At 54.0% G+C, this 27,873-nt stretch overlaps 2 protein-coding genes across 3 annotated transcripts; one reads left to right on the top strand and one right to left on the bottom strand.

Moving 5' to 3' along the window:
- Positions 1-47: 47 nt before the first annotated feature.
- On the top strand, positions 48-10,808 carry RASL10B (RAS like family 10 member B). 2 transcript variants are annotated; one of them, XM_067717318.1, is made up of 4 exons: positions 48-273; positions 3,116-3,478; positions 7,774-7,898; positions 8,375-10,808. In XM_067717318.1, the coding sequence occupies exons 2-4, from the start codon at positions 3,263-3,265 to the stop codon at positions 8,643-8,645; spliced, it is 612 nt and encodes a 203-aa protein (XP_067573419.1). In that variant the 5' UTR covers positions 48-273; positions 3,116-3,262; the 3' UTR covers positions 8,646-10,808. The 2 variants fall into 2 exon arrangements, with proteins under 2 accessions (XP_067573419.1, XP_067573418.1); XM_067717317.1 differs by having other exon boundaries at positions 8,372-10,808.
- Positions 10,809-11,409: 601 nt separating this feature from the next.
- GAS2L2 (growth arrest specific 2 like 2) lies at positions 11,410-20,776 on the bottom strand. Its single transcript, XM_067717306.1, has 6 exons — positions 18,699-20,776; positions 17,044-17,288; positions 16,086-16,193; positions 14,761-14,857; positions 13,907-14,159; positions 11,410-13,330 (listed from the first exon to the last, which is right to left on the bottom strand). Exons 1-6 carry the CDS (start codon positions 19,081-19,083, stop codon positions 11,782-11,784), a joined length of 2,637 nt encoding a protein of 878 aa, XP_067573407.1. The 5' UTR covers positions 19,084-20,776; the 3' UTR covers positions 11,410-11,781.
- Positions 20,777-27,873: the final 7,097 nt, after the last annotated feature.

Raw genomic sequence — 27,873 nt, 5'->3', positions numbered from 1 at the left:
CCCGCCCCCCGCCCCGCTCCCGCCTCCTCCTCCTCCCAGCGCGAGCGGGCGGCGCGCTCCGGAGGGAGAACCGGGCTGGAGGTGTCCTACCCACTCGGCGGCCAGCACCTGCTCCCCCCGCGCCCGCCCTGAGCCCGCCCAGACTGCGCAGCCGGGGGCGCTCCCACCTCTCTCCCCCCGGGCCGGGGAGCCGGGGGGCAGCACCGGAGCCCGGGGGGAGCGCGGCCCCGCCGGCCGGCCGGCCCGGGCTGGGGGTAGCTAGGACGGCCCCGGGTAAGCGGCGGGAGGCTGGGCGAGCGGGCGGGCCGGGGCCGGGGTGGGTCGGTGGGGGAATGGGGGGGCGCGACGGGGGCGAGGAGGGAGGTGGGGGCCGGCGGACTGGCGGGGAAGCGGCGCGGGGCGGCCACGTGAGAGCTGGTGCTGGCGGGGTGGTGAGGGGGGTTGCCTGCGAGGTGCTGGAGGCGGAGAGCAGGCTGGGCTCCGGCATCCCCCTCACCCAGAACTCCCACCAATCAGGTCATAGGAAGCTCAGCATCCTCCGACGCCCGCACCCACCCACTCCCACATGAATGTGATGGGGACAGACAGCGGGCAGACGTGTGACTCGGCCCACGGGACCTGCAAAGCCCCCGCCCTCAGTCTGGGGCTGGGACTCAGGCGTCCAGGTCCAGGGAAGAGGAACCAGAAGCAGGCTTTGGCCCCAGTGTATGTCCCCGGGCGCTGTCTGCAGACTCACTGCAGAGCACAGGCCTTGGGGAGGGAGGCTCAGGGGCCTGGGCCCTGCCTCTCCGGACAGCCCTCTTCCACCCCCACCCAGCTGGGGATGTTGCATTAACAAACACTTAGACCCAGGACCCCCGCCTGGGAAGCGGCAGGGGACACCAGTCACCTCTGAGTCAGGGCCTGGTGACTTCCAGGAGGCTGTCCCCAGCCTAGGGGCCTCTCTGGCACCCCCTCCCTGGCTCTAGCGCTGTGCCCCGCTTTTATTTCCCAGCTATTCCCCCAGAAAGGGTTGATTTCAGGGCAGGGAATGGGTTATCCAGGAGAATCTGCAGGTAGGCTACATCCTAGATCCCTCTAAGTTGCCACACCCAGGGGGAGGCCGGGACACTTCTGGCATTCTTTGCCTTCTCTTCCTCCCCTAAGGTGCCCCCTCCCCACCTGCTTGTGCTGGTTATGTAATTAACCCAGCTGAGGCTCTCTGCCATGCTGACAGTGTCCAGGGATGCCTGAGAAGCCCAGGGCCCTGGAGGGATTTATGGGGAGGAGGGGCTGGTACTTCCCCCAGTTGGGAGCTCACAGAAATAGAGAAGCACTTGTTGGGAAGGGACACTGCTTGGGACAAGAAGGAGATGAGAGTCCTAGTCTTAGTTGACAGCTCAACTGGCTATGTGGTCTTCACATCCCTAAATCTGTGGGAGTTTTTTTGGTTTTGTTTTTACCTTCAATAAAATGGGGAGAATTGCACACACACACACACACACTACATGTACGTGAGCAACAGTGCAGTAGTGCAGAGTGACCCATCTGGGATGGCTAGGAGGTCCCATTGTGATCGATGAGTGAAGGACCCCTGTGCATAACAATGGCCACTGTTTATTGAACACCTACTCCGGCCTCACAACACCCTATGGCCTCACAACACCCTATGACGTTCCTTGCCGAAGATCACACTTTAGGTGAGTGGCAGAGCGGAGAATCCAATGCTGGTGGACCTCACTCCAGATCCTGCCATTGGTTTACTATGCTGTATGTGCACATGCCCTGTGGATTGGGTCCTGTGAACCAGGATGGACTGGACTGAGGGACATTGTGCTGTGAGCTGTGCATATGTGGAAAGGGCATGCATCCACAGAGAAAACATGCATATGTGCTGGAAAGCATGGCCCCATCCAAACCCAGCGAACCCATCTGCCTTGGACCCATTTAGCAGGCACTGGTGTCACCCTCCTGGGAATAGTCCCCAAACAGGAGGTCTCAGGCATGTACCAGCCTCCCTGGTCACCATCCTCAACAGAAAGAGAAGGCACCTGGCTAAGAGGCTTACTTGGATTATCTCAGGAGTAGAGGCTAATGATCCTTCTTTGTAAGTGTGCAGAATGTGGCTCAGATCCACAGCCAGGAAACATCAGAGCTGGATTTATACCCATGCTCTAAAGTCATTGAAACTGAGCAAGAATGAGCTAACGAATCCATGTCAAGGTTCAATCCTGTAGCAGCCCTTTCCCGGGCACCTGCTGCATGCCAGGTCCTCTGAGCTCAGGGGGTTGCCAGATAATCAGACCCAGCCCTTGGCCTGTGGCCTACGCCAGCTAGAATCCCTAAACTTGGAAGCTGAAGTAATGCAACATTGTAGAAAGGAGTAGCCCGCCTTTCCCAGCTGTGTGCCTGGGCTCGTGTCTCCCTCCCTCTGGGTCTTCTCTCCAAAGTGGGAATACCTATTACCTGGGGATACTGTATCGACTAAGGATAACCGCGTGGGCATGCTGACTTAGAGTAACTGCTCCACAGGTGTCGCGCTCCACAGAGCCAAAGTCATCGGCCAATCCAGGGATTCTCAGCAGGGGGCGCTTGGGAAGGCGGGGGGAGCGCATTTTGGGTCATCATGGTCACTAGAGGCTGCTGCTGGCAAGTACCTCCAGGCAGCTGGGGATGTGAAATGCCCCGCTCGATAAAGAATTCTCTCTCCACAAAATGCCAGGACTGCCTCCACGGAGACGCACTGGCCTGGTCTCACTCCTGAGGACCAGGAGACCAAGGCTGCGAGGCGTTGCTGTCTTGCCCCGGGCTCAGTGGGAAGGCGGGGACTTGAAGCTAAGTCTAGTGCTCTTTCCGCTCCGCTCTGTGGCCTGCCTGGGTCTGGGAGTCAGACCGGCCAAAAGTCAGGTCATAATACAAGTCAAGAAAGATTGATTCCCACTGATGGGATGGACGGCAGGGAGAATGCAGAAGGAAGGATGGGGAGGTTCTGGATAGATGGGATAGGGGCTCTGGGGAAGGGAAGGCATCCCAAGTGGCAGTAGTAACAGCTCCAGTGACATTCCCCAAGGTAGAAAAGTACAGGATCTGTCCAAGGAGAAGCCAGCCCCACCGAGCCCACCTCTCGTTTCCACAGTCCAGGTGGAGGCCGCAGAGGGCCCAGGGCAAGCAGGGGCAGCGATGATTGGTCCTGACGGTGGCTGAGCCCCCAGCCCCTGGAATATGCAGCCCGGGGGAGCCCCAGGCAGCGGCGAGGACGAGGTGGCGGAGCGGGGCGGGAGGCATGGTCTCCACCTACCGGGTGGCCGTGCTGGGGGCGCGAGGCGTGGGCAAGAGTGCCATCGTGCGCCAGTTCCTGTACAACGAGTTCAGCGAGGTCTGCGTGCCCACCACCGCCCGCCGCCTCTACCTGCCTGCTGTCGTCATGAACGGCCACGTGCACGACCTCCAGATCCTCGACTTCCCGCCCATCAGCGCCTTCCCTGTCAATACGCTGCAGGTAGGGGGGTGGGGGTGGGGGACAGGGTGGAGGACAGCCTGGACCCCAACCCTCTCCTGGCTCCGGCCCTATTGCTGGCTTTGAGAACTCCGCGCTGCACCACGGGCCGCCCTACTTAGAGCCGTGCCAGGAATCCATTCATTTGTGCACTGGTTTATTCAACAAATATTTGACGAACGTCTAATGTGTACCAGGCCCTGTGGTGGGCACTGGGATAGAATGGTGCTCAAGACAGAGCAGTTTGCTCTCAAGGAACTCATAGTCTGGTGAGAAGACAAACAGTCAGCTATTACATAGTTCCATGAGTGTCATGATTGCAGGGGATGCGGGAACTAAGACAGCCCTGAAGGGGCATCTGCCCCACGAAGGTGTGTGAGGGTGGGGGTCACGGGAGGTGATGTCTCAGCTAGGTAGGATCTGGGCAGGTAAGGGTCAGTGAAGAGAAAGGCATAGAGCGCCGGATGCCTGTTAATATTCTGGGCGCTGCCTCCCGTGGCCTCAGACCCACGTCATCTGTAGAAGGGACAACAGAAGAAAAGGCTGGGACCTGGGAAAGGTGTGTTCTCAGAGACTGGAGACCCCAATCAGATCTCTTGCCCAAGGGCCTTTTCTCTTAAGTGATGCTTTGTCCCCTGACCTCAGGACTGGCCCTCGGGGCGGCCTTTCCTGCAGGGGTTGGATTCAGATGCCCCCAGTGCCCTGGCTTACAGGGTCCAGCCTGCAGGACCGGGTCCTTCTTCCTGCTCTCTACCTCTGGCTTGAGCGGGGATTGGGGGCAGGGGGAAGCTGAGCCCTAGACATGTTGGCTCACCAAAGAAGCCCCTGACCAGAGCGCAGAGTTTCTCCAGGAAGGCTAGGCACGGTGGAGGCCCGGAGGGCACGGGCCACCGCTTGGCCAGTTGTAACTGTGCAAATACAGCAATCTCTCGGGTGGAGCTGGGGGCTGGGGAAGGGCTCAGGCTCAGCACTGTGTCAGCAACTCCGGGCAGGAGGACCTTCGCCCAACCTCAGGGACACCTGTCTCTCCCATCCTAGGTGTGGGAGCATCAGCACCAAAGACAAAAGCCTGATCCACACATCACGCCTTGGAAACAGTGAGGTCAGGGCAGTGGGTCCAAGGTCAGGTGTTCTGTTTCTCCTCCAGAGGAGACTAACAGTAGCCTGAGTGGAGGCTCAGATCCCGCTCTGGTCCTGTGCATTGAGCTGGGTTTATTTTTCACATTTTGTTGTGTGTTTAAATTGTAATTTCGATTTTGGACTCGGGAAGATACAATTTAAAAGCCCAAACTTTGTTAAAACAAACAAACAAAAAGTACACCCAAAGAAATCTCAGTCCCACCCCTGCTCCCTTTACCCCAGTTCTTGCCCCGTTCTATAGCCATTCTCATTGGTTTTTTTATTCACACTTCCAGTTTTTCTTTACACAAATAAGAAAATGTATTCTTATTCCACTTCCCTTCTTGCATTAAAAACAAAAACAAAACCAAAACTGTCTGCACCTTTTGTTTGTTTGTTTGGGTTTTTTCTTTGTTTATTTGGCTTGACATTTTAACCTGTAGGTCTTTCCATGTCAGTATCTAGAGGTCTTCTTCATTCTTTTTTTCATGGCTACACTGTATTCCATTGGAAAGATGTACTATGAAGTCCCCTCTTGTTGGACAAGTGGGTTGTTTCCAAACTTTTGCTTCAAAACAATGCCACAGTGAATAGCCTTGTAATAGTCATTTTGTACACAGGAAGGCATATCTGTGGGATCGATTTCTGGAAATGACATTGCTAGGTCAAAGGATAAATGCAACTGGAGTTTGGAAGGTGCCAGATTCCACACACCCCTCCATTAAGGTGCATAGTTTGTGCTCCTGTGAGGGATGTTACATGAGTGCTTGTTTCCCTAAAGCCATCAGAGTGTATTGTCAAACTTTTGGATTTTTGACAGTCTGATAGATGAGATAGGATAATCTCAGTGTACTTTTTATTTACATCTCTGCTTATGAGTGAAGTTGAGCATCTTTTCATATGTTTGAGGGCCTTTGCCTTTCTTTTTCTGAAAACTATTAATGCCTTTGCCCATCTTTCTGTTGGATCACTGGCCTTTTTCTTCCTGATTGACCCTGAGTTTTGGACTCTACAAGGATGTCCAAGACGTCACCCCTGAAGCACAAGAAAGGGACTTTGAGCAAAGAAATGCTGAGACAGGATCCTGCATGCCCCAAAGATCAACTAGTAGAATCCCACTGGTTACTGTCTGAAAATAAGAATACATTCTTCCCCAAAGCCAGATGAGATCCAGCCCAGGAGAGCGGCGTTTCTAGGGCCGTCTCAGCTCTTGCTTCTGCAGCCTCTCTCCTCCTATCAGAGAAGGAAGCTAAGGTTAGAGGGCGTGTGCAACCCACCCAAGGAACAAGCAGCAAATGCATGGTTGGCACCCAGGTGGCTGAGGCTCCCTCAGCTCCTGTGTCCTCGGAACTGGACTCAGTTTCCATTGCTCCTTCTCTGTCTTGATACAGCTCCAAGATGGTCTTTTACCATCTGGAATGCTGCATGGAGCTAGCTGGAAGGCAAGCTGAGCTTTCTTACTCCCTCCCTTCAATCAGGGGTGAAGGGGCAACCAAGCCAATCGGGAGCCTTCTTTCTCTCCCTTTTAGGAGCCCCCAGAGGGGAGTGGGTGGGAGGCAGCCTGGAGGCCCCCTTGAGGAGGTAGCATGTTGGGAGAGAGGTGGGGCTGTCCCCCTCGAAGGCTGGCAGCTGTTCCCTCTCCCCAGCAGAGAGCTGGAGGAATATGGGAGCCTCTCTGCCTATTTCCCCATCCCTCCCACTCCTGCTGATCTCCGCTCCGTGCATGGGATGGAGGAACAGCGTACGCTCTGGGGTCCCAAGCTCCCAGAGGTCCTGTGTCCAGTGGAATACAGTCTTTCCTGGCCTGAGAAACCAGTTCATGGTTTCCTATGATTTTAGATTTGTCCTCAGCATCTTGCCCCTGCACCAAAGTTAAAACTCAGCACAAAGAAAAGATGCCACATCATCTCCCTGGAGAAATCCACTGCAGCAGCTCCTAAGCCTTTGGATCGGGAAGTGCTTTTCTGGAGTCGGACTTAACGCTCCACCACGGTCGCCCAAGTCTTTCCCCTTTTAATCCTTCTCTGCAGTGTAGAACCAGCTGTAGTCCTCCATGCCTGATCCCTACCCCAGTTCAGCTCCTAAGCTGGCACAGGAGATATGCCTGCCTCTCCCTCTAATCTTTTGCCGGGGCTCTAGTTCCTAGAGAAAACCCTAGTTCCCCTTGTCCTGGGAGGCCCTGTCTTTCCACACTCTGGCTGCTTTCTGCCGCTGCCCTTGCAATTCTCATCTGCTGGCAGGGTAATTAGCTAACTCATCTCTTAAGCAATCTTCTCTTTCGTGCACTCAGGCTTGCCTGGGGCCTGTTCCGCTTGAGCCGCGGGCCCTTCCCAGAGAATTTGCCACCTGCATTCAGGAAGTTCCATCTCCCTGGAGCTGCCCTGGGGCCCTGCTCTACATCAGCCCCCATCAGGCATCCAGTCTCCACCTTTTTCTCCTCAGGCCTCCTTCTTCTCAACTTTGAGGGCAGAGTGGAGCCAACAGAAGGGGTACATCAGGTAGCAATCTAAGGGCTGCGTTACAGGCAGGAATTGGGTTGATTCCAGCACGGACCAGGTGGGATTCAGGACCGTGGAGAGTTCACCAGCCTAGGTAGTGCAATTAAAGAGCCTAGGAGGAGGAGGTATGTAAAAATGAGGAAGGCTGGACTCTGGTCCTCTCAGGAGCTCACAGCAGAAGTGGGGACCTGGGAATGGAAACAGCTCTGACCAAGGTATAATTGAACTGTTCTTAGAACACAGAAGATGAAGGGAATAGTCCCCTGCTTGCGGGAAGGCTTCTTAGAGGAGGAAGAGGCATCTGAGCTGAGGCCTGGGAAGATAGAGAGGATTTCAACAGGTCCAACAACTAGCTCAGGGCTGGGCTCGTAGAGGCGCTTAATAAATGTAATCGAACAAAGGACTGGATGGATGGATTGGGGGACAAAATGGGACAAGGCAGATCTCAGCTCCAGGAGTGCACAGGACAGACAGCGGCCCTGCCCCATCCTGGCTTGGAGGTGGGGAAGCCACACCTGAGCTCTGCCGTTGTGCCCTGGGCCTGGCCTCCTGGGGATCGGCAAGTGTGCAAGGCTTAGGGTGCAGTGGCAGGTGAGAGTGCTGTGTATGGCGGGAGGTGGCTGGGGGCAAGGGGAGCCCTTATGGCTGCTCTGACCTTGGTGCTGGCTGGGGGTGTTGCAGGAGTGGGCAGACGCCTGCTGCAGGGGACTCCGGAGCGTCCACGCCTACATCCTGGTCTACGACATCTGCTGCTTTGACAGCTTTGAGTACGTCAAGACCATCCGCCAGCAGATCCTAGAGACGAGGTGAGGGGCCAGGATACACTCCACTGCCACCTCAGTGGATGCCCCAATGCTGGCCACTTCCTGTGAAAAGGGTGCAGGGGGAGGGAAACAGATCACGTGCCTCTGGTTCCCACACACACTCAAACACACACTCACGACATTTTGCTGTCCCCGTTTCTGTTAACTCATTTGGGGACCCTTACCATGGGGTGGCTAGTCTAGTGCAGTAAAGAGCAGAGGCTAGGGGAAGGAGACTTCCAGGGCGCCTCAGCCGCACGGCTTTAAGCCAGGCTCAGGTTCCTCATCTGTACAATGGGGAGAACATTAACACCCACCTTTTGCATCAGTTGCGTCAGTTACAGCGCTGCGCCTGGAACAGATGGATGGTAGTAGTAGTATTGACCAGGCACAGCCCGCCCTTCTTGAAGTCCGGGGCGGGGGGGGGGAGGTTGTGAGACTAGACTGTGGGGTTCTGAGATTCCCACCTCGCCCAGCAGGGTGATCGGCACCTCGGAGACGCCCATCATCATCGTGGGCAACAAGAGGGACCTGCAGCGCGGACGCGTGATCCCGCGCTGGAACGTGTCACACCTGGTGCGCAAGACCTGGAAGTGCGGCTACGTGGAGTGCTCGGCCAAGTACAACTGGCACATCTTGCTTCTCTTCAGCGAGCTGCTCAAGAGCGTCGGCTGCGCACGCTGCAAGCACGTGCACGCCGCCCTGCGCTTCCAGGGCGCGCTCCGCCGCAACCGCTGCGCCATCATGTGACGCCGCGCCCCACGGGCCGCAGCCCCGGCAGGCCTGGGCGGGGAGGGGCAGGAAGAGAACTCCTGGACCGCCCCCGCAGCCACGCCCTCCCCGGGAGAGGCGGAGGGCGAGAGGGAGCTTCCCCTTAGCTGCCCCGTCCTCCCGCCTCTCCCCAGTCTGTCTTCCTGGGACGGCCGCCTTTAGTGCTGTAGTTCGTGCAGAGCCCGGCCGGGCCCCTAGGAGCGCCGTCGCCCCTGGGGGTTGGGGGTGAGCGCGTGACACGGAGGGCGGGGGTGGAAAGGTGCATTCTTGACCGGGCCCGCACCCGTCACCTCCAGAGAGTGTGTCTGTCATTGTTCCGCGTCGTCTTCTCCCGTGTCTGTCTGTCTGCCCAAGCGTCAGTTGGTCCTCAGCTGTCTTACCCACCCTCGCCACCTCCAGCTTCGTTCACAGGGCTCTCATTTTATCCACCCCCTGTCGCAGGTCCCGGCAGCACCTCTTCGTGAGGCCAGCCTTCTGACCGTCAGCACCACCGGCACGGGGCGGGGCGATGCGGGTGGCCCAGGGACCACAACCGGGGTCCGAGGGTTGAAGTCCTGGATCAGTCAGGGGGAGGAGGCAGAGCTCCCCCCGCTTCCAGGGAGACCTCCCTGCCCAACAGCCCCAATAGACGCAACAAGCTACCTTCCAGCCTTAACTCGATGGTCCGTCCCTGCCGGGTGCCCCTCTCCCACTTCCTGACCCTAAAGTCAGATCACCCTCTGGGTTCAACATTTTTTTCTTGACCGAGTGTGGAGAGGGATCGCCCACAAATGATAGATTTATTTCCATGATGCCAGCGTCCAGTGGTCTGCCAGACTGGAGGATGTTTGAGGGGGAGGGGAGGTGTCTGGTGGTGGGCGGGGTGTGGAGGGAAGCAGTCAGGTCGTGCCAGGGAAGACTCTTTCTCCCCATCTGACCCCAAGCTGACTGCCCCAGACCTTGCCCGCCTTGAATCTCCGATTACCCCGATTAATCTGGGGAGGGGCAGAGCCGGGAAAAGAATTATGGGAACCCCTATGCTTGGGGGAGATATACCGGCATCCCCACCCCTGGATGGAGGCCCTCAGGATCTGACGCCCCCTCGTCCCGACACCAGTTGGCCCCATACCTTGACTCACTCCGCCCCATTTTCTCCGGCTGCCTGGCCAGTTTCTACCTCTTGTCACCGGAGCTGATCACTGTCAGTTTTGTACCGATTTAGAAATAACAAAAGTAATGAAGATACTAGGAGTGACCTGCGGGATTACTGGGGGATTTGGAGGGCGGGAGAAATGGTGCGAGTCCCCGGCCGCCTAGCCAAGTTCTCCCTGAGGCTGAGCCCTCAGCCCTTCTCTGGTGGGAGGATAGCGAGGTCCCTTGTTAGAAGAGAGACAGAGAGAAGAGCCTAGCCTCGATGTAGCCAAGCTGTGGCCTATAGACCAGGAAACCAGGTAGCTCGGGGTGGTGATGGAGAGGAGTCTGGGGGAGGCGTCATGGGTGGCAAACTTCTCATCCAGATCCAGCGTGAGAGGGAAGCTTCGATGTTCTCTTCTGCTTCCCCAGGTGATTCCCACTCCGCTCACTGGGGGTGACGCAGCCCGACAGTGACTGCCCTGACCTTGGGCAGTCCAGTATTTTGGGGTTCTGGTCCCTGCTGTGCTGCATGACTTTGGGCAAGTGACCTGCCCTCTCTGAGCCTCCCCCTGAAGCAGAGGAGGTGGCTCCCCTCCCCCCACACCTTGCAGTGGCTGGGAGGGTAAGGAAGAGGGGCTGCCCCCCTTTATCCCCCGCATCCCTGCCCCCTGACTCACCAGGGGGATGGGGTGAGTGGTGACAGCATCTCACCTGCCCCATCACTGTCACCCCCGAGCTCTGAGGCACCTGAGGTGAGAGTGAGGGACCCAGGCCTCTGGCTGCCCCCTGTGGGAGCCGTTGGAATTTATTGCCTGGCTGGCCCCCTTCACCCACCCTCTCACCCCCGCTTCACCCCAGATCTTTGATTTTGATTCCTTCCGCCCCCGTTCTGAGTGTCTGGCCTTCACCCTGCCCTCCCTTCCCCAGGGTTTCCCACCACAGGGTCTGGAAGTGTGTGTGACGCCCACTGCGCTGTGATCAGAAGTCAGATTAAAAATCAGGGAGTGTTTTCCCTCGTTTCTGTACCAAGGTGTTGGCTCAGTTCCTGCCGTGGGAAGGAAGGGACTCCCCGCAGGGTTTCTGCCTGCTGAGCTCTGGAGGGACAGACAGTCTGGGCGATGAGGTGGCCTGAGTCCTAAAGCCCAGGCCCACCAGAATGAAGGGAAAGGGAGAGAGCTGGGGACTCATCTCCTCTCCACCTACCCCGCCAGGTGATCAAAACCATTCAGAAGAGAAGCATAACATCTCCCTCTGCCACTTTCTTGGGAAGACTTTCAGAAGTGGACTCAATCCCAGCTTCTGCCTTGTGTCTTCCTCGCACTCATGGCCGAGGCTCTGCAGCCCCCCCCAGCCCACACCCATCATAACTCCAGGCGTGTCGGTGTGTTAAGGAATGCTCTCAGCCATCCCTCTTGACTCAGTGATCTCAGTTCTCAGCCCCCAGAGAAAAGTTTTGAAGTCCTGCAGGAGCCCGTGTGGGGCGACCTTGTCCCTGTCCGTGATGCTGAGGCAGCAGCCTCTTCCAGGAGAGAAGGGCTGTCTGGCAAGGTCGGCTGGGGCTACAGAGGGGAAACCTCTCTCACCCCAGCTCCCTCCCCCTCCTCCCCTCCAGCGGGAAAATGCTGCCACACCTTCCTGCACCGTGGTAGAGTGAAGGACTCAAGAGCTGGGGGCTCAGGGACAGACCCACTCATGTTTAATAACTGATAAGAGCTGTGGAAATGGGCATGGCCGGAGGACAGAGCACAGGAATTTGGGGAGCTGTTCTGGGAGACAGTAGCCCTACCACCCTGGAATTGGACTGGGACTCATGGGTTGCCCTCCTGCTCAACCGACCAGATGGAGTCTCTGTTTGTCTTCTAAACTCTCCTGGCCAAGGCCCTGTATCGAGGTGAGGGACCTTCCTTTCTGTTCCTGCAGTTGGGAGTGCAACGAATACACGGGCATCTTTTCACTTCCCTCCTCCTCTATACCCACAGGCTCGGGGAGGAGAAGCGCCTTCTCACAACCAAGACTCCTCCTCAGGTGAGGCGGGGGCTTGATCAAGCTGCTGAGGCCCCTCCAAAGGCGGGGAGCTGCTCTCCAGGGGTGCAGCTGGCCCCTTCCTCTCCTCTCCCTCCTCCTTCTCCCCCGCCGAGGCTCCAGCCCCCAGGGCTGCCTTCCCTCCATTGCTGCCCAGCACTGCTCTCACCAGCCTGCCCCTGGGGGGTGCCTTGGCTGGACCCAGGTGGAGGCAGGTCAACGGCTTGGGAATTCGTGAAGGCTGCTTCTCGGGCCTGTGGTCTCTCCGGGGCCGAATCCTGTGCCTGAGCTTCAGCTTGTAGATGGATGGGACTCTCCGGGGCTTCCGGAGTGTTCTCTTGCCCTTGCCTGGACATGCCTTGGCTTTATCAGAACTGGGGGCGGAGGGCAAAGGTGTGGAGGACTCTGGGGTGGCAGACACAGCAGGGGCTGAGCAGTCCTGCCCCCTTTGAGCCGGGACCTTCGTTGTCCCGGCACCCTTGGCACTTGGGCTTGCTTTCGTCCTCAGCCCACTCTCTTCGGCTCCCAGTTTCCGTTTTGGGCTTCCTGGGCCTGCACTTACAGCCGGCTTAGGGCAGCCTGTAGGGGCTGCCTTCCAGGCTCCCAGGTCCACCTTAAGGAGGGGTGGGGGGCCCTGAGCCAGTTCTTGGATGACTTTGTCATAAGGACCCCCAGGCTCAGGCCACCGCCCACCCAGGCTGGGCACGTAGACTCCACTGCGAGGAACGACTCCAGACGCTGCGCCCTGGGGGCAGACAGCGGCCACCTCTAGCAGCTTCATGCTGGCCAAAAGCTGCTCCCCAAGGCTGTGGTGGATGGCTTGCTCCTTGATCCCACCCGAGGGCAGGGGAGTACACCTCCCCTCCTGGTGCTGTGGGCCCAGGCCCCAGGGCTCTCCGGCCTCTGCTGTCACCTGGACATCCAGCTTCTGGTCCTCTTGCCTCTCTTCCACAGAGCAGTCCCCATGTCTGGACCCAGACAGGTCCCCAGTGACGGCCCTTAATGGAATGGGCCCTCTCCCCAGTTCTGTCCTGGGACCTCCACTTGCAGTCCCTGGAAAGCTTCTTCCCAGAGTCGGGGGGCAAGCTGGGGGCAACCGGACCAGGATCTTGGTGGGTCCTTTAACAGGGGACGGAGAATGGACAGATGCTGTCTCCCTAAGCTGGGAGGAAGCACCCTCGGCCTCATCCCCGGGGGGTGGCCTGGGGCCCACAGGCTTGGCTGGGCTGGAGGAACAAGGCAGGGGAGATGCTCCTCCTGCTGGTGTCCCTGTGGTAGTGGCCTCAGGGGCTTGGAGTCCCTGGGGGATGGGGGTCCTGGCACGAGTTCCCCAGCTGTCTGTCTCCTCATGAACCCAAGATGTGGGAGTCCTTCTCCCGGGGAGTTCAGGGGGGTATCTGTCCTCCCTCTTCCCTGAGGAGGTGCACTGTGTGCCTTGGCACCTGGGAGTAGGTGAGGACTGGGGGCTCGGGGGGCTGTCCCCATCTGGCAGCTGCCTCCAACACAGGGCGAGTGACTTCTCCTGGCACCTGAAAGGGAGAATCATAGGTTATCGGCAGGGCTATCTGATCCAGTCCCCTGGCTCCCAGTCCCCTGGCTCTGCGAAGGGATGGCCTTTCCCCAGCCAGAACTCCCAGGGGGTCAGACTTCATGTTGAAGGAAGCAGATGCTCTCTCTCCCCCGTGCCTGCCAGAGACTCTTCCTTACAGCAGATACTGCTTAAGTCTGTCCTCCCCCATTCCTTGTGTAGCAGAGAGAAAGCAGCCTGGTCTGGACCCCAGGTTGCTTCAGATCCCACAGCTACAGGTCACCAGTCTTGGGTGGGGAGGGTCTTAGTTTCTGCTCTACCATGAAATGGCAGAGGGACCGTGGGTAAGTCTGTTCCCTTTATGGGCCTCAGCCTCCTCATCTGTGAAATGGGAGGGTGTATGAAGTTAACTAGATGATCCTAAAGGTACTGGGTGTTTTTTGGTTCTGAACACCTGAGGTCTTGCTGGGATAGGGGCACTGCTGGGAGACCTGCTCCCCTTATCTTGGGGTGGGGTGGCCTCTGAGAATGTAGACTCCAAAGCAGGAAAAGGCCCTGCCCTGTCCCTCCCCAGTACCTCGGGAATGGTGCTGTCTCTCTGAGGATCCCTGCTCCTGCTCTCCGTTCACGGTGGGGTGTAGGGGAGGAGGCGGCAGGGGGCCTCTGCTTTCGACCCGAAGAGGTATATGTCGTCCAGTCCACGGAGGGCAGGGGGCTCTGGGAGCGGCTGATGGTCATCGTAGGCTGGGGCTGTGAGGGCCCATCGTCCACCCTCACTTCATGCTGCACCAGTGGGACAGGGGGCTTCAGGAAGCTGCCCGTCTTGTGTGCTACCAACACAGCCCCCCAGAGACAGGAGAGGAGGAAAGGGTTAAACTCCTGCTGATGGGGTCCACCGTTCCCTCCCCCAGCTGTCCCACACCCTGAATCCCGCATTAGAGACAGTGGGACCTACTGTGACAGTGACAGCACCGCAATTTCCTCAAGGGAGGGGTTTAGGGGATGAAATCTGGTCAGAGGGCCTGGCTGGGGGACTTGTTTAAAGCTGCAAGTCCACGTCTTTAGCTTAGATTGCATGCTTATTTGGGGTGGCTTGAGGTGCTGATGGACGTTACGGGAAGACTAAAGACCTTCCAAATCATGCTTGGCGCCTCCATCAGAGCCAGACCTAAGCCCTGCCCACATGCCCTCATGACCAAATACTGATTCTCTGTGTATTTGGCGCCACCTTGTGGCTCAAGTTGGTACTGCACCGTGGCTGGCCCGCTTTCCGCCTAGAACTGAGAGGCCACCCACACCTGTACCTTCTACAGTATCTTCCTTCCTCCATCCCCTGCACACCTCTTGCCCCTGGAGATCAGGCCTACCTCCCGCGTCTGCTTCCGGCCTCCCGACCCGGAGTCATAGGGAAGGGACTCTCAGGGGACTTACAGAGGGATGTGCACCGGCAGGGGTCATGTTTGTCCAGATAGTGACCGAGTGTGTCCCAGCCGCCCCCCACACGCACCATCACGTGGTTCCGGAGGATCTGCAGGGGGCAAGGGTGAGGTGGAGGGCAAGGTGAGGGAGTCCCCTCTCCATGGACCAGCCTGCAGGCCTTCAGCCCTTGCTCCCATCCACGTACACATGCACACGTGTAGTTGGGAGCGTGCCTATGTTGCAGCCTGAGTCCCCTGCAGGACTGGCATCAGATAGCACATGTTGTCAAGGGTGGAGGCCAAGCTGACATACAGCAAGTTGCCCCTCGGCGAGACAAGGGATCTCCCAAGCACTGTGTAGTCTACCTCCCGACTCCCTCCTCTCCCTTCGCTGGGAAGCGGTTGACGCCTGCGCACGTTTGTATCAGAAACGGGGGGGGGGGGGGGGGGGGGCCGCTGGCTTTGCCCTCGTGGTGTGTGTGTTAAAGGACCCGCAGGAGTCCTGGCCCGACTCCGCTCCAGGTCACGTAGCCTCTCCAGGCGTCCACTTCCTTAGTGGAAACGGGGCGCCACAATCCATCCCCACCTGCTTCACAGAGCTCTTGGCTCAGGCTCTGGGTGAAGGCCCAGGGAGCTGGCTCTGCCTCCAGGTGTGGCCCGACCCAAGGAGAAGAAGGCTTAGCTGTGCCCCTGAGCCGCTGGCCACACCCCCAGGTGCAGACTGCTTCTGGCCAGGTGGCCAGGCATGGGGCGCGGTGGAGGGGGTGGGGAGTGGGGAGTAGCGGGAGGCACAGTTCAGACTTGTACTGCCGCTCAGAAGGCACCAAGCTGGGCATGTGAGCCGCGGGCCGCGGGGTTGATGTGGCTGGGCCCTGCGGGGAACACAAACTGGGCGGGGAGGGCGGGGAACAGGGTCTCAGGCCCCTTGCTGTGACCAAGCCTGTGGGTGGAAAAGTGGGAGTATGCTTCATCCTCACTTCTGACTGGGGAGACCCCCTTCTGAACTAAGGTGGAGGCAGATGGGGGGGGGTGTTCTGGTTCTGGCTGCCCTCATGGAAGGAGGGGACATGCTTGCCAACTTTGTCAGGAATCTTCTGGAATTCTCCAAGGGAGAGAAGGAGTTCTGGCTGCCCTCATGGAAGGAGGGGACATGCTTGCCAACTTTGTCAGGAATCTTCTGGAATTCTCCAAGGGAGAGAAGGAAAGCCCCAAGGCCTGATAACTGGCGATGAATGGTGATTTCCTGTCCTTGCCTTCAGGCCTGGGCAAAGTCCCACGGAAGGAAACCTGATTCTGCCGACCCCAGAGAGGGCCCTCCACCCCCGACCAGGGACTTACCCGGATGAAGATGAGGGTGTTGGAGTCTCCCACGCGGTACTTCCCCTCGGACACCTTGACCATGGAGAACTGAACCGGGCACGTGCAGCGGCTCACCAGGCTCTGAACCTGCGGGCAGTGGGCAATGGGTTCAGCCCTCCCCTCTGCCCAGGTAGCCAAGCTCCCCCTGCATGCTGGGTCAAGCCCAACGGGCGGCCTGCCTGCCCCCCAGACCCAAGTCTTCTGCCAAGTCAGGGCGGGGGTCTGAGAAGCAAGTAGAGAAGCCTTTTAATGGCTCAACGAGAACAAGACCTTGAGTGGTCGGTCACCTACGGCCCAGCACCCTCGTGAGTCAGCTAACAGAGGCCGTGGAGTGTGATGGTTAAGGTGGACCTTGGAACCTGACAGGTTTGGGTGGGAATCCTGCCTCCACCGCACTATAGGCCTTGGGCAAGGTAAGAAACCTCCCTGAGCTCGATTCCTTGGTGGTAGAAGTGATTCCTAGTCACAGTCAGAGCTAACTCCCAGGACAGGACCCTCTGTGCCAGACACTGGCTGAGCGCTTCACGTGCGCTGGCTCATCTAACAGCCACCGCCGTCGTGGAAGGTAGGCACGGTTACATCCCCACAGTACAGATAAGGGAGCTGAGGCACAGAGAGGGCAAATAATTTGCCCAGTCACACGGCTGCAAAGCAGTGGAACTAAGACTTAAACCAAGCAGTCAGAAAAGGTTCTGCGTTCTTAACAACCGTCCCACGGGGTTTAAACGAGAGAGGCGTAGGGTGCTGGATTCATAAAGAAAACGATGAGCATCGAGGCTCCAAGTGGACACGACTTACTTAACAACCACGCGGTGAGAGAGTGTCGAGGAGGGGACTGGGGCTGAAGAAGGGGGTGGCTCAGAGGGGCCGGATTCGGAGGGGGAGAGGGAGGCGGGGCGAAGGAAGGCGGGGCCGAGGGCGTGTCCGGAGCCCTCACCAACTGGTCCAGGTTGCGGAAGTGGCAGGGCGGGCGCGTGGGGGGCTCGGGCGGCGGCGGGGGGTCGGGCGGGGGCAGGGCCAGCTCCAGCCGCAGTTCCTGGTCGATGTCCTCCTCCAGCCGCACCAGGCTGGGCGCCGCGACGCCGAAGCGCCGGGCCCGGCGGCCCAGCTCCAGCAGGCACAACACCACGTTCTTCACGTTCTTGCGCAGCACCAGGTCATCCGTCTCGAACATCAGCACCTCTGGCCGGGGCGGGAGAAGGGAGAGGAGGGTAGGCAGCCTGAGATCCCTGCTGACCTGCCCGGAGCAAGCAAGCGGAACAGGTGGGATAGCCCTGGGGCCATCCTGGACCAGGGCGCGGACGCAGGCATGGGGGATGGGGGGTTGCGTCTCAGGTTCTTGGCGGCAAGCCAGCCCCTAGGAGGGTCTGGACAGAATTGCTCAGGTACTGAGTGCAAGACGAGGTGGCTGCCTTATGGCGGGGCAGGGTGTGGGGGAGAAGAGGGGACACAGCCAAGCGAAGGAGCCTAACTCCACCAGCCCTTCTCCCCGCTCTGTTTGCCAGGATGGGTCCAGGAGCAAGAAGCAGTCTGTGCTGCTTCCCATCCGCGCCTCTCACCTCCAGTAACCCCCAGGCACCCCAGACTCAACTCCCAGCCCACACATAACCAGGCTGGGGTGAGTACAGGCTCTGGAGCCTGACTGCCAGCTTTGGAACCCTGACGCTCCCACGCACCGGACGTATGACCTTGGGCTAGTCCCAGCTTCAGTCTCCTCTTCTGTAAAACGGGAAAGTAGTCTGTTTCATGGGTTGCTGTAGGGCTAGTTACGTGTTTGCAGGCAATGTCTGGCACGTGGTAAGTGCCCGATAAAACGCTGGACTTTATCAACCCTCCAGTCCTGTTCCGTATTGTGTTGCCACCTGGCCGGTAGGCCAGGCCTGACCCCTCCCTCTGCCACACCCCCACTGCCTTTGGTCTGAAGGATGGTGCGGCACCCAGCTTCATCCCCGCTGCTGGGTCCAAGGCCAAGGAGATGAGGGAGCCTGATATCAGTCCTAGAGTCTTGGAAGCCCCAAACACGGCTGGCCCCTCCCTAACATCCACTTGCCTCCTCCCCTGTCCCCTCCCCACCCCACTGTAGCCCAAACACACGCCTTCTTTGTGCCCCCCTGCCTAGAACTCCCTGTCCGCCAAACTTCTTTTTATTCTCCAAGACTCAGCTCAAATCTCCATCCACTATATGGTCTTTCCAGGCCCATCAGGTGGCTGTTTCCGCCTCTGTCTCCCCAGCACAGATGCCTCTCCTTGAGCTTCTACCACGTTGGGCTATAATTTATGCATCTTCTCAGCTGTCTCTCTTCCTGGGCCACAAACTTCTTGGCACTGGTTCTCAGCCCTCTTAGCGCTCGGTGCCCAGCACGACGCTCTACCCAAAGGAGATAGGTGCTCGAATCATCCAATCAACACATTTATTTATTGGGGATTTCCTATGAGATTGGGAAACTGAGGCATGAAAAGGAATGAGCTGGCCCAAGGCAAATCTGGAAGGAGGACCGTGGCTCCTGACCCCTGATGCAGCCTGAGCCTTAGAGAGGAGATTGACGCCTGACAAGATAAGGGTCTGGGGAGGGGGGGGGCCAGGGTGCTTACCTTGGATACCCATCTCCTTGCGGCACCATTGGATGAAGTTGGAGATGTTGTCCCGGGCCTGGAAGGTGCCTGGCTGGGCGGCCCCATTGCAGGAAACCCCGGCCCGGGGCAGGGGCATGCTTTGGGCTCGGGCAGGTGCCTCAGCCAGGAAGGCCAGGGCGGCCTCAGTGACGGCGTTGGCATGCTGGCACAGCGCCAGGCCCGTCTCCAGCGCCTGCAGGAAGTTAGCCGCGTCGATGTCCAGCCCGTAGAGATCCCGAAGCCACTCGGCCAGGTCCTCCTTCATGGCTTCCAGGTACTGCTCGCTGGACTTAAAGGGCCGGATGCTGCTCACCGGAGGCCTCGGGGTCCCAGGCCTCCTCCTGCCAACCCCAGGCTGGGCCATGGCTGGACCACCAGCCGGGGAAGGGGCAGCTGCCTCCTCTCTCCCACAGCTGTGTCTTCACTCCTACCACCTGCTGGGTTCTCCCTGACTCAGGGGTTCCCCTTGTCCTCCGAGAGCCCAGGACGGCTCTGCTACTTGCCGCTGGCTTCAGCCACGGTCACTGCCGCCACTGGGCTGGGCCAGGCCTGCCCCCTCCCCCTCCCCATTCCTCAGTCCCTGCCAGAACTTTCCTACTTGGTAGCCCTGCAGCGACCTCACACCCCAGCTGCCCAGTCCACTCAGAGGTCGCCACCTCCCAGGACAGATGGAGGTGAGGATACTCCTTTCTCCCCCCAGGGCTGGACAGGCTGTGCTAGCTGCATCCCACCCACCACCGGCCAGCCTGGAGTCTGGCTGGCGGCCTCTCCACTCTGCTTTCCTCTCCTTGGAGACAGTGACTGCTACAAACACTCCTTGTTAACCCTTCCTGGCATTGCCCGCCCTGGAGCCTGGGGAGCAGAGGAAGGCTGGGGCTGGCTTCTCTCACTTGGTTGACACTGGTGGGGGCTTTTGGGAAATGAGGGCGAGAAGCAGGGCCAGGGATGCCATGCCCCTTGGTGTTTAGTGAGCACCGTAGGATAGGGATGAAATAGATGCAGCGACAGAGTCCATACACATGAGTTTGGCCTTGGACCCTTTCCTGAAGCCCTCTGTGGCCTTCATATACTGCCTAGCCTCTCTGTGCCTTAGTTGCATCAATTATAAAATGGGAATAATAATATCTACCTCTCCAGGGTGTTGTGAAGAATAGAGGAATCGCGAATGTGGGAAGTATCAGACTATTAAGACTGGGGGGGTCCCAGCTCTCACTGATTCTCCCAGCAGCCTTGTTTGTGCACCATGCTCCCTAAGTTCTCTGGAGAACCCCTCCCACTCTACCCACGTGCTTCCTCCAGAGTGGGCTGTCAATCATAGTACCTCACCCCATGGCCACAGCAATGCATTCATTCAACAAATATTTCCTGAGTACCTACTGTGTGCCACGCACTATTATAGCCCTGAGGGTGTAGCTATAAATGAAGTCCCTGACCTCATGGAGGCTGCTTATATGTTGGTGGGTGTTGGATGACAGATAACAAACTTACAAGTCTATAGTAAGTCAGACGGTGATAAACACCAGGGAGAAAACTAAAGGACTAAAGGAGAAGAGGGAGGTATTTTCTATAAGGGGGTCAGGAAAGGCCTCACTGATATGGTGATGATTGAGCAGGGACCTAAGAGAAGTGAGGAAGCATATCTTCGGGAAGGGTACTCGGGCAGAGGGAACAGCCAGTGCCAAAGCTCCAGGCAGGGGAATTTCCCAGAGGTCCAGTGGTTAGGACTCAGCGCTTTCACTGCCGTGGCCTGGGTTCAGTCCCTGGTTGGGGAAATAAAATCTCGCAAGCCATGTGGCTCAGCCGAAAAAATAAAAACACTCTAGGCAGGGGGATGGTTAGCATATCCCAGGAATAGCAGTGACAGGTAGGCTCTGAGGAAGAGAGGAAATGGGGCCTCAGATTATGCAGGGCTTTTCTTTACCTTTTGGAAGGTAATTTTCTTTCAATTTCTTTCTTTCTTTCGTTCTTTCTTTCTGTCTATCTCTCTCCCCCTCTCTCTCTCTCTTTCTTTCTCTCTCTCTCTCCTGCCCTTCCTTCCTTCCTTCCTTCCTCCCTCCCTCCCTCCCTTCCTCCCTCCCTCCCTCCCTTCCTCCCTCCCTTCCACTGCATCGGGTCTTAGTTGCAGCATTCATGTGGGATCTAGTTCCCTGACCAGAGATAGAATCCGGGACCTCTGCATTGGGAGCGCAGAGTCTTAACCACTGGACCACCAGGGAAGGCCCTCAATTACCTTTTAAAGGCATCAAGATGGTGATTGTTGTACCCATTTATGGATGAGGAAACAAGAAAACTGAAGCTGGCAGGAGGCCTGAGTTCCTCAGTGTAATGAACCTCTCCATAGGGTTGCTTGAGTGTGCTGAAGACATGGCAGCTGGCTTTCTCTAGAGTGAGAGAGCAAGACGGAAGCCACAGGGTCTTTTGTTACCTAGCCTTGAAAGTCACACTCTGTCATTTCCACAATATCCTATCAATTACCCAGGTGGGCCTTATTTCATTTGGGAAGGGTCTACATTAGAGTGTGACTACCAGGAGACAAGGGTCATTGGGAGCCATTCTAGAGACTGGTTACCCCAATACAGAGGAGCTATTTCTTTTCCATTCTTGCTAATAAAATCCTATTTTCAGGTATTAGGTAGGGCTTTCTTGAAATTAGGGAAGATGAGCCCAGCCCCAGAGAGAGAACCTGACTTCCAATTGTCAAGTCTTCCAGCCATTCTGTGAGCTCTATTTTTTTTCTTTAAATTAGCCAGAGTAAACTTTTGAATTTTGCAATCAGGAACCAAGGTGGTTGGGACTTCCCTGGTGGTGCAGTGTTTAAGAATCTGCCTGCCAATGCAGGGGACACAGGTTTGAGCCCTGGTCCAGGACGATTCCACATGCCGCAGAGCAACTAAGCCCGTGTGCCACAGTTGCTGAGCCTGCACCCTAGAGCCCACGAGCCACAACTACTGAGCCCACATGCCACAACTACTGACACCCGCACGCCTAGAGCCCGTGCTCCACAACAAGAGAAGCCACCGCAATGAGAAGCCCACGCACCGCAATGAAGAGTAACCCCCGCTCGCTGCAACTACAGAAAGCCCGTGCTCAGCAACGAAGACCCAACGCAGCCAAAATAATTAATTAATTAATTTAAAAAAATAAGTAGGAGCCTGAACCAAGATGGCGGAGTAGAAGGATGTGCTCTCACTCCCTCTTGTGAGAACACCAGAATCACAACTAACTGCTGAACAATCGTTGACAGGAAGACACTGGAACTCACCAAAAACGTTACCCCACATCCAAAGACAAAGGAGAAGCCACAATGAGACGGTACGAGGGGCACAATCACAATAAAATCAAATCCCATAACTGCTGGGTGGGTGACTCACAGACTGGAGAACACTTATACCACAGAAGTCCACCCACTGGAGTGAAGGTTCTGAGCCCCACTTCAGGCTTCCGAACCTGAGGGTCCGGCAACGGGAGGAGGAATTCCTAGAGAATCAGACTTTGAAGGCTAGTGGGATTTGATTGCAGGACTCTGACAGGACTGGGGGAAACAGAGACTCCACTCTTGGAAGGAACACACAAAGTAGTGTGCACGTCGGGACCCAGGGGAAGGAGCAGTGACCCCAGGGGAGACTGAACTAGACCTACCTGCTAGTGTTGGAGGGTCTCCTGCAGAGGCGGTGGGTGGCTGTGGCTCACCATGAGGACAAGGACACTGGCAGCAGAAGTTCTGAGAAGTACTCCTTAGCATGAGCCCTCCCGGAGGCTGCCATTAGCCCCACCAAAGAGCCTGCAGGCTCAAGTGTTGGGTGGTCTCAGGCCAAACAACCAACAGGGAGGGAACCCAGCCCACCCATTAGCAGTCAAGCGAATTAAAGTTCTACTGAGCTCTGCCCACCAGAGCAACAGCCAGCTCTACCCACCACCAGTCCCTCCCATCAGGAAACTTGGACAAGCCTCTTAGATAGCCTCATCCACCAGAGGGCAGACAGCAGAAGCAAGAAGAACTACAGTCCTGCAGCCAGTGGAACAAAAACTGCATTCACAGAAAGATAGACAAGATGAAAAGGCAGAGGGCTGTGAACCAGATGAAGGAACAAGATAAAACCCCAGAAAAACAACTAAATGAAGTGGAGATAGTCAACCTTCCAGAAAAAGAATTCAGAATAATGATAGTGAAGATGATCCAGGACCTCGAAAAAGAATGGAGGCAAAGGTCGAGAAGATGCAAGAAATGTTTAACAAAGACCTAGAAAAATTAAAGAACAAACAAACAGAGATGAACAATACAATAACTGAAATGAAAAATACACTAGAATGAATCAATAGCAGAATAACTGAGGCAGAAGAATGGATAAGTGACCTGGAAGACAGAATGGTGGAGTTCACTGCTACTGAACAGAATAAAGAAAAAAGAAGGAAAAGAAATGAAGACAGCCTAAGAGACCTCTGGGACAACAGTAAACGCAACAACACTCGAATTACACGCGTCCCAGAAGGAGAAGAGAGAGAGAAAGCACCGAGAAAATATTTGAAGAGATTATAGTCGAAAACTTCCCTAACATGGGAAAGGAAATAGCCACCCAGGAAATAGTCCAGGAAGTGCAGAGAGTCCCATACAGGATAAACCCAAGGAGAAACATGCTGAGAAACGTAATAATCAAATGGCAAAAATTAAAGACAAAGAAAAATTATTGAAAGCAGCAAGGGAAAAATGACAAATAACATACAAGGGAACTCCCATAAGGTTAACAGCTGATTTCTCAGCAGAAACTCTACAAGCCAGAAGGGAGTGGCATGATATACTGAAAGTGATGAAAGGGAAGAACCTACAACCAAGATTACTCTACCCGGCAAGGATCTCATTCAGATTCGATGGAGGAATCAAAAGTTTTACAGACAAGCAAAAGCTAAGAGAATTCAGCACCACCAAACCAGCTCTACAACAAATGCTAAAGGAACTTCTCTAAGTGGGAAACACAAGAGAAGAAAAGGACCTACAAAAACAAACCCAAAACAATTAAGAGAATGGTCACAGGAACATACATATCTATAATTACCTTAAACGTGAATGGATTAAATGCTCCAACCAAAAGACACAGGCTTGCTGAATGGATACAAAAACAAGACCCATATATATGTTGTCTACAAGAGACCCACTTCAGACCTAGGGACACATACAGACTGAAAGTGAGGGGATGGAAAAAGATATTCCATGCAAACGGAAATCAAAAGAAAGCTGGAGTAGCAATACTCATATCAGATAAAATAGACTTTAAAATAAAGAATGTTACAAGAAACAAGGAAGGACACTACATAATGATCAAGGGATCAATCCAAGAAGAAGATATAACAACTATAAATATATATGCACCCAACACAGGAGCACCTCAATACATCAGGCAACTGCTAACAGCTATAAAAGAGGAAGTCAACAGAAACAAAATAATAGTGGGGGACTTTAACACCTCACTTACACCAATGGACAGATCATCCAAAATGAAAATAAATAAGGAAACAGAAGCTTTAAATGACACAATAGACCACATAGATTTAATTGATATTTATAGGATATTCCATCCAAAAACAGCAGATTACACTTTCTTCTCAAGTGCTCACGGAACATCCTCCAGGATAGATCACATCTTGGGTCACAAATGAAGCCTCAGTAAACTTAAGAAAATTGAAATCATATCAAGCATCTTTTCTGACCACAACGCTATGAGATTAGAAATGAATGACAGGGAAAAAAACGTAAAAAACACAAACACGTTTGGAGGCTAAACAATACGTTACTAAATAACCAAGAGATCACTAAAGAAATCAAAGAGGAAATCAAAAAACACCTAGAGACAAATGACAATGAAAACACGATGATCCAAACCCTATGGGATGCAGCAACAGCAGTTCTAAGACGGAAGTTTATAGCAATACAAGCCTACCTCAAGAAACAAGAAAAATCTCAAACAATCTAACCTTACACCTAAAGGAACTAGAGAAATAAGAACAAACAAAACCCAAAGTTAGCAGAAGGAAAGAAATCATAAAGATCAGAGCAGAAATAAATGAAATAGAAACAAAGAAAACAATAGCAAAGATCAATAAAACTAAAAGCTGGTTCTTTGAGAAGATAAACAAAATTGATAAACCATTAGCCTGACTCATCAAGAAAAAGAGGGAGAGAACTCAAGTCAATAAAATTAAAAATGAAAAAGGAGAAGTTACAACAGACACCGCAGAAATACAAAGCATCCTAAGAGACTACTACAAGAAACTCTATGCCAATAAAATGGGCAACCTGGAAGAAATGGACAAATTCTTAGACAAGTATAACCTTCCAAGACTGAACCGGGAAGAAATAGAAAATATGAACAGACCAATCACAAGTAGTGAAATTGAAACTGTGATTTAAAATCTTCCAAGAAACAAAAGTCCAGGACCAGATGGCTTCACAGGTGAATTCTATCAAACATTTAGAGAAGAGCTAACACCCATCCTTCTCAAACTCTTCCAAAAAATTACGGAGGAAGGAACACTCCCAAACTCATTCTATGAGGCCACCATCACCCTGATACCAAAACCAGACAAAGATACTACAAAAAAAGAAAATTACAGACCAATATCACTGATGAATATAGATGCAAAAATCCTTAACAAAACACTAGCAAACAGAATCCAGCAACACATTAAAAGGATCACACACCATGATCAAGTGGGATTTATCCCAGGGATGCAAGGATTCTTCAATATATGCAAGTCAATCAATGTGATACACCATATTAACAAACTGAAGAAGAAAAACCGTGTGATCATCTCAATAGATGCAGAAAAAGCTTTTTGACAAAATTCAACACGCATTTATGATAAAAACTCTCCAGAAAGTGGGCACAGAGGGAACCTACCTCAACATAATAAAGGCCATATACGACACACCCACAGCAAACATCATTCTCAATGGTGAAAAACTGAAAGCATTTCCTCTAAGATCAGGAACAAGACAAGGATGCCCACTCTCACCACTATTATTCAACATAGTATTGGAAGTCCTAGCCACGGCAATCAGAGAAGTAAAAGAAATAAAAGGAATACAAATAGGAAAAGAGGAAATAAAACTGTCACTGTTTGCAGATGACATGATACTATACATAGAGAATCCTAAACATGCCACCAGAAAACTACAGAGCTAATCAATGAATTCGGTAAATTTGCAGGATACAAAATTAATGCACAGAAATCTCTTGCATTCCTATATTCTAATGATGAAAAATCTGAAAGAGAAATTAAGGAAACACTCCCACTTACCATTGCAACAAAAAGAATAAAACACCTAGGAATAAACCTACCTAGGGAGACAAAAGACCTGTATGCAGAAAACTATAAGACACTGATGAAAGAAATTAAAGATGATACCAACAGATGGAGAGATATACCATGTTCTTGGATTAGAAGAATCAATATTGTGAAAATGACTCTACTACCCACAGCAATCTACAGGTTCAGTGCAATCCCTATCAAATTACCAAAGGCATTTTTTACAGAGCTAGAACAAAAAAATCTTATAATTTGTATGGAGACACAAAAGACCCCGAATAGCCAAAGCAGTCTTGAGGGAAAAAAAGCAGAGCTGGAGGAATCAGACTCCCTGACTTCAGACTGTACTACAAAGCTACAGTAATCAAGACAATATGGTACTGGCACAAAAACAGAAATATAGATCAATGGAACAAGATAGAAAGCCCAGAGATAAGCCCACGCACCTATGGTCAGCTAATCTATGAGAAAGCAGGCAAGGATATACAATGGAGAAAAGACAGTCTGTTCAATAAGTGGTGCTGGGAGAACTGGAGCGCTACATGTAAAAGAATGAAATTAGAACACTCCCTAACACCATACACAAAAATAAACTCAAAATGGATTCGAGACCTAAATGTAAGACTGGACACTAGGAAACTCTTAGAGGAAAACATAGGAAGAACACTCTTTGACATAATCACAGCAAGATCTTTTTTGATCCACCTCCTAGAGTAATGGAAATAAAAACAAAAATAAACAAATGGGGGGCTTCCCTGGTGGCGCAGTGGTTGAGAGTCTGTCTGCTGATGCAGGGGACACGGGTTTGTACCCCGGTCCGGGAAGATCCCACATGCCGCGGAGTGGCTAGACTCGTGAGCCACGGCCGCTGAGCCTGCGCGTCCGGAGCCTGTGCTCCGCAACGGGAGATGCCACAGCAGTGAGAGGCCCGCGTACCACAAAAAAAAAAAAAAAAAAAAAAAGGGACCTAATGAAACTTCAAAGCTTTTGCACAGCGAAGGAAAACATAAGACAAAAAGACAACCCTCAGAATGGGAGAAAATATTTGCAAACGAATCAACGGACAAAGGATTAATCTCCAAAATATATAAACAGCTCATGCAGCTCAATATTAAAAAAACAAACAACCCAATCCAAAAATGGGCAGAAGACCTAAATAGACACTTCTCCAAAGAAGACATGCAGATGGCCAAGAAGCACATGAAAAGCTGCTCAACATCACTAATTATTAGAGAAATGCAAATCAAAACTACAATGAGGTATCACCTCACACCAGTTAGAATGGGCATCATCAGAAAATCTACAAACAACAAATGCTGGGGAGGGTGGGGAGAAAAGGGAACCCTCTTGCACTGTTGGTGGGAATGTAAATTGATACAGCCACTATGGAGAACAGTATGGAGGTTCCTTAAAAAACTAAAAATAGAATTACCATATGATCCAGCAATCCCACTACTGGGCATATACCCAGAGAAAACCATAATCCCAAAAGACACATGCACCCCAATGTTCATTGCAGCACTATTTACAATAGCTAGGTTGTGGAAGCAACCTAAATGCCCATCGACAGATGAATGGATAAAGCTGTGGTACATATATACAATGGAATATTACTCAACCATAAAAAGGAACGAAATTGGGTCATTTGTTGAGATGTGGATGGATCTAGAGACTGTCATACAGAGTGAAGTAAGTCAGAAAGAGAAAAACAAATATCGTATATTAACGCATATATGTGGAACCTAGAAAAATGGTACAGATGAACCGGTTTGCAGGGCAGAAATTGAGACACAGATGTAGAGAACAAACGTATGGACACCAAGGGGGGAAAGTGGCGGGGGCCACTTTGATT

The sequence above is a fragment of the Pseudorca crassidens genome, chromosome 19, assembly GCF_039906515.1.
Source record: "Pseudorca crassidens isolate mPseCra1 chromosome 19, mPseCra1.hap1, whole genome shotgun sequence".
NCBI classification, from domain to species: Eukaryota; Metazoa; Chordata; class Mammalia; order Artiodactyla; family Delphinidae; genus Pseudorca; species Pseudorca crassidens.
This window is presented reverse-complemented; position numbering and strand designations above follow the sequence as displayed.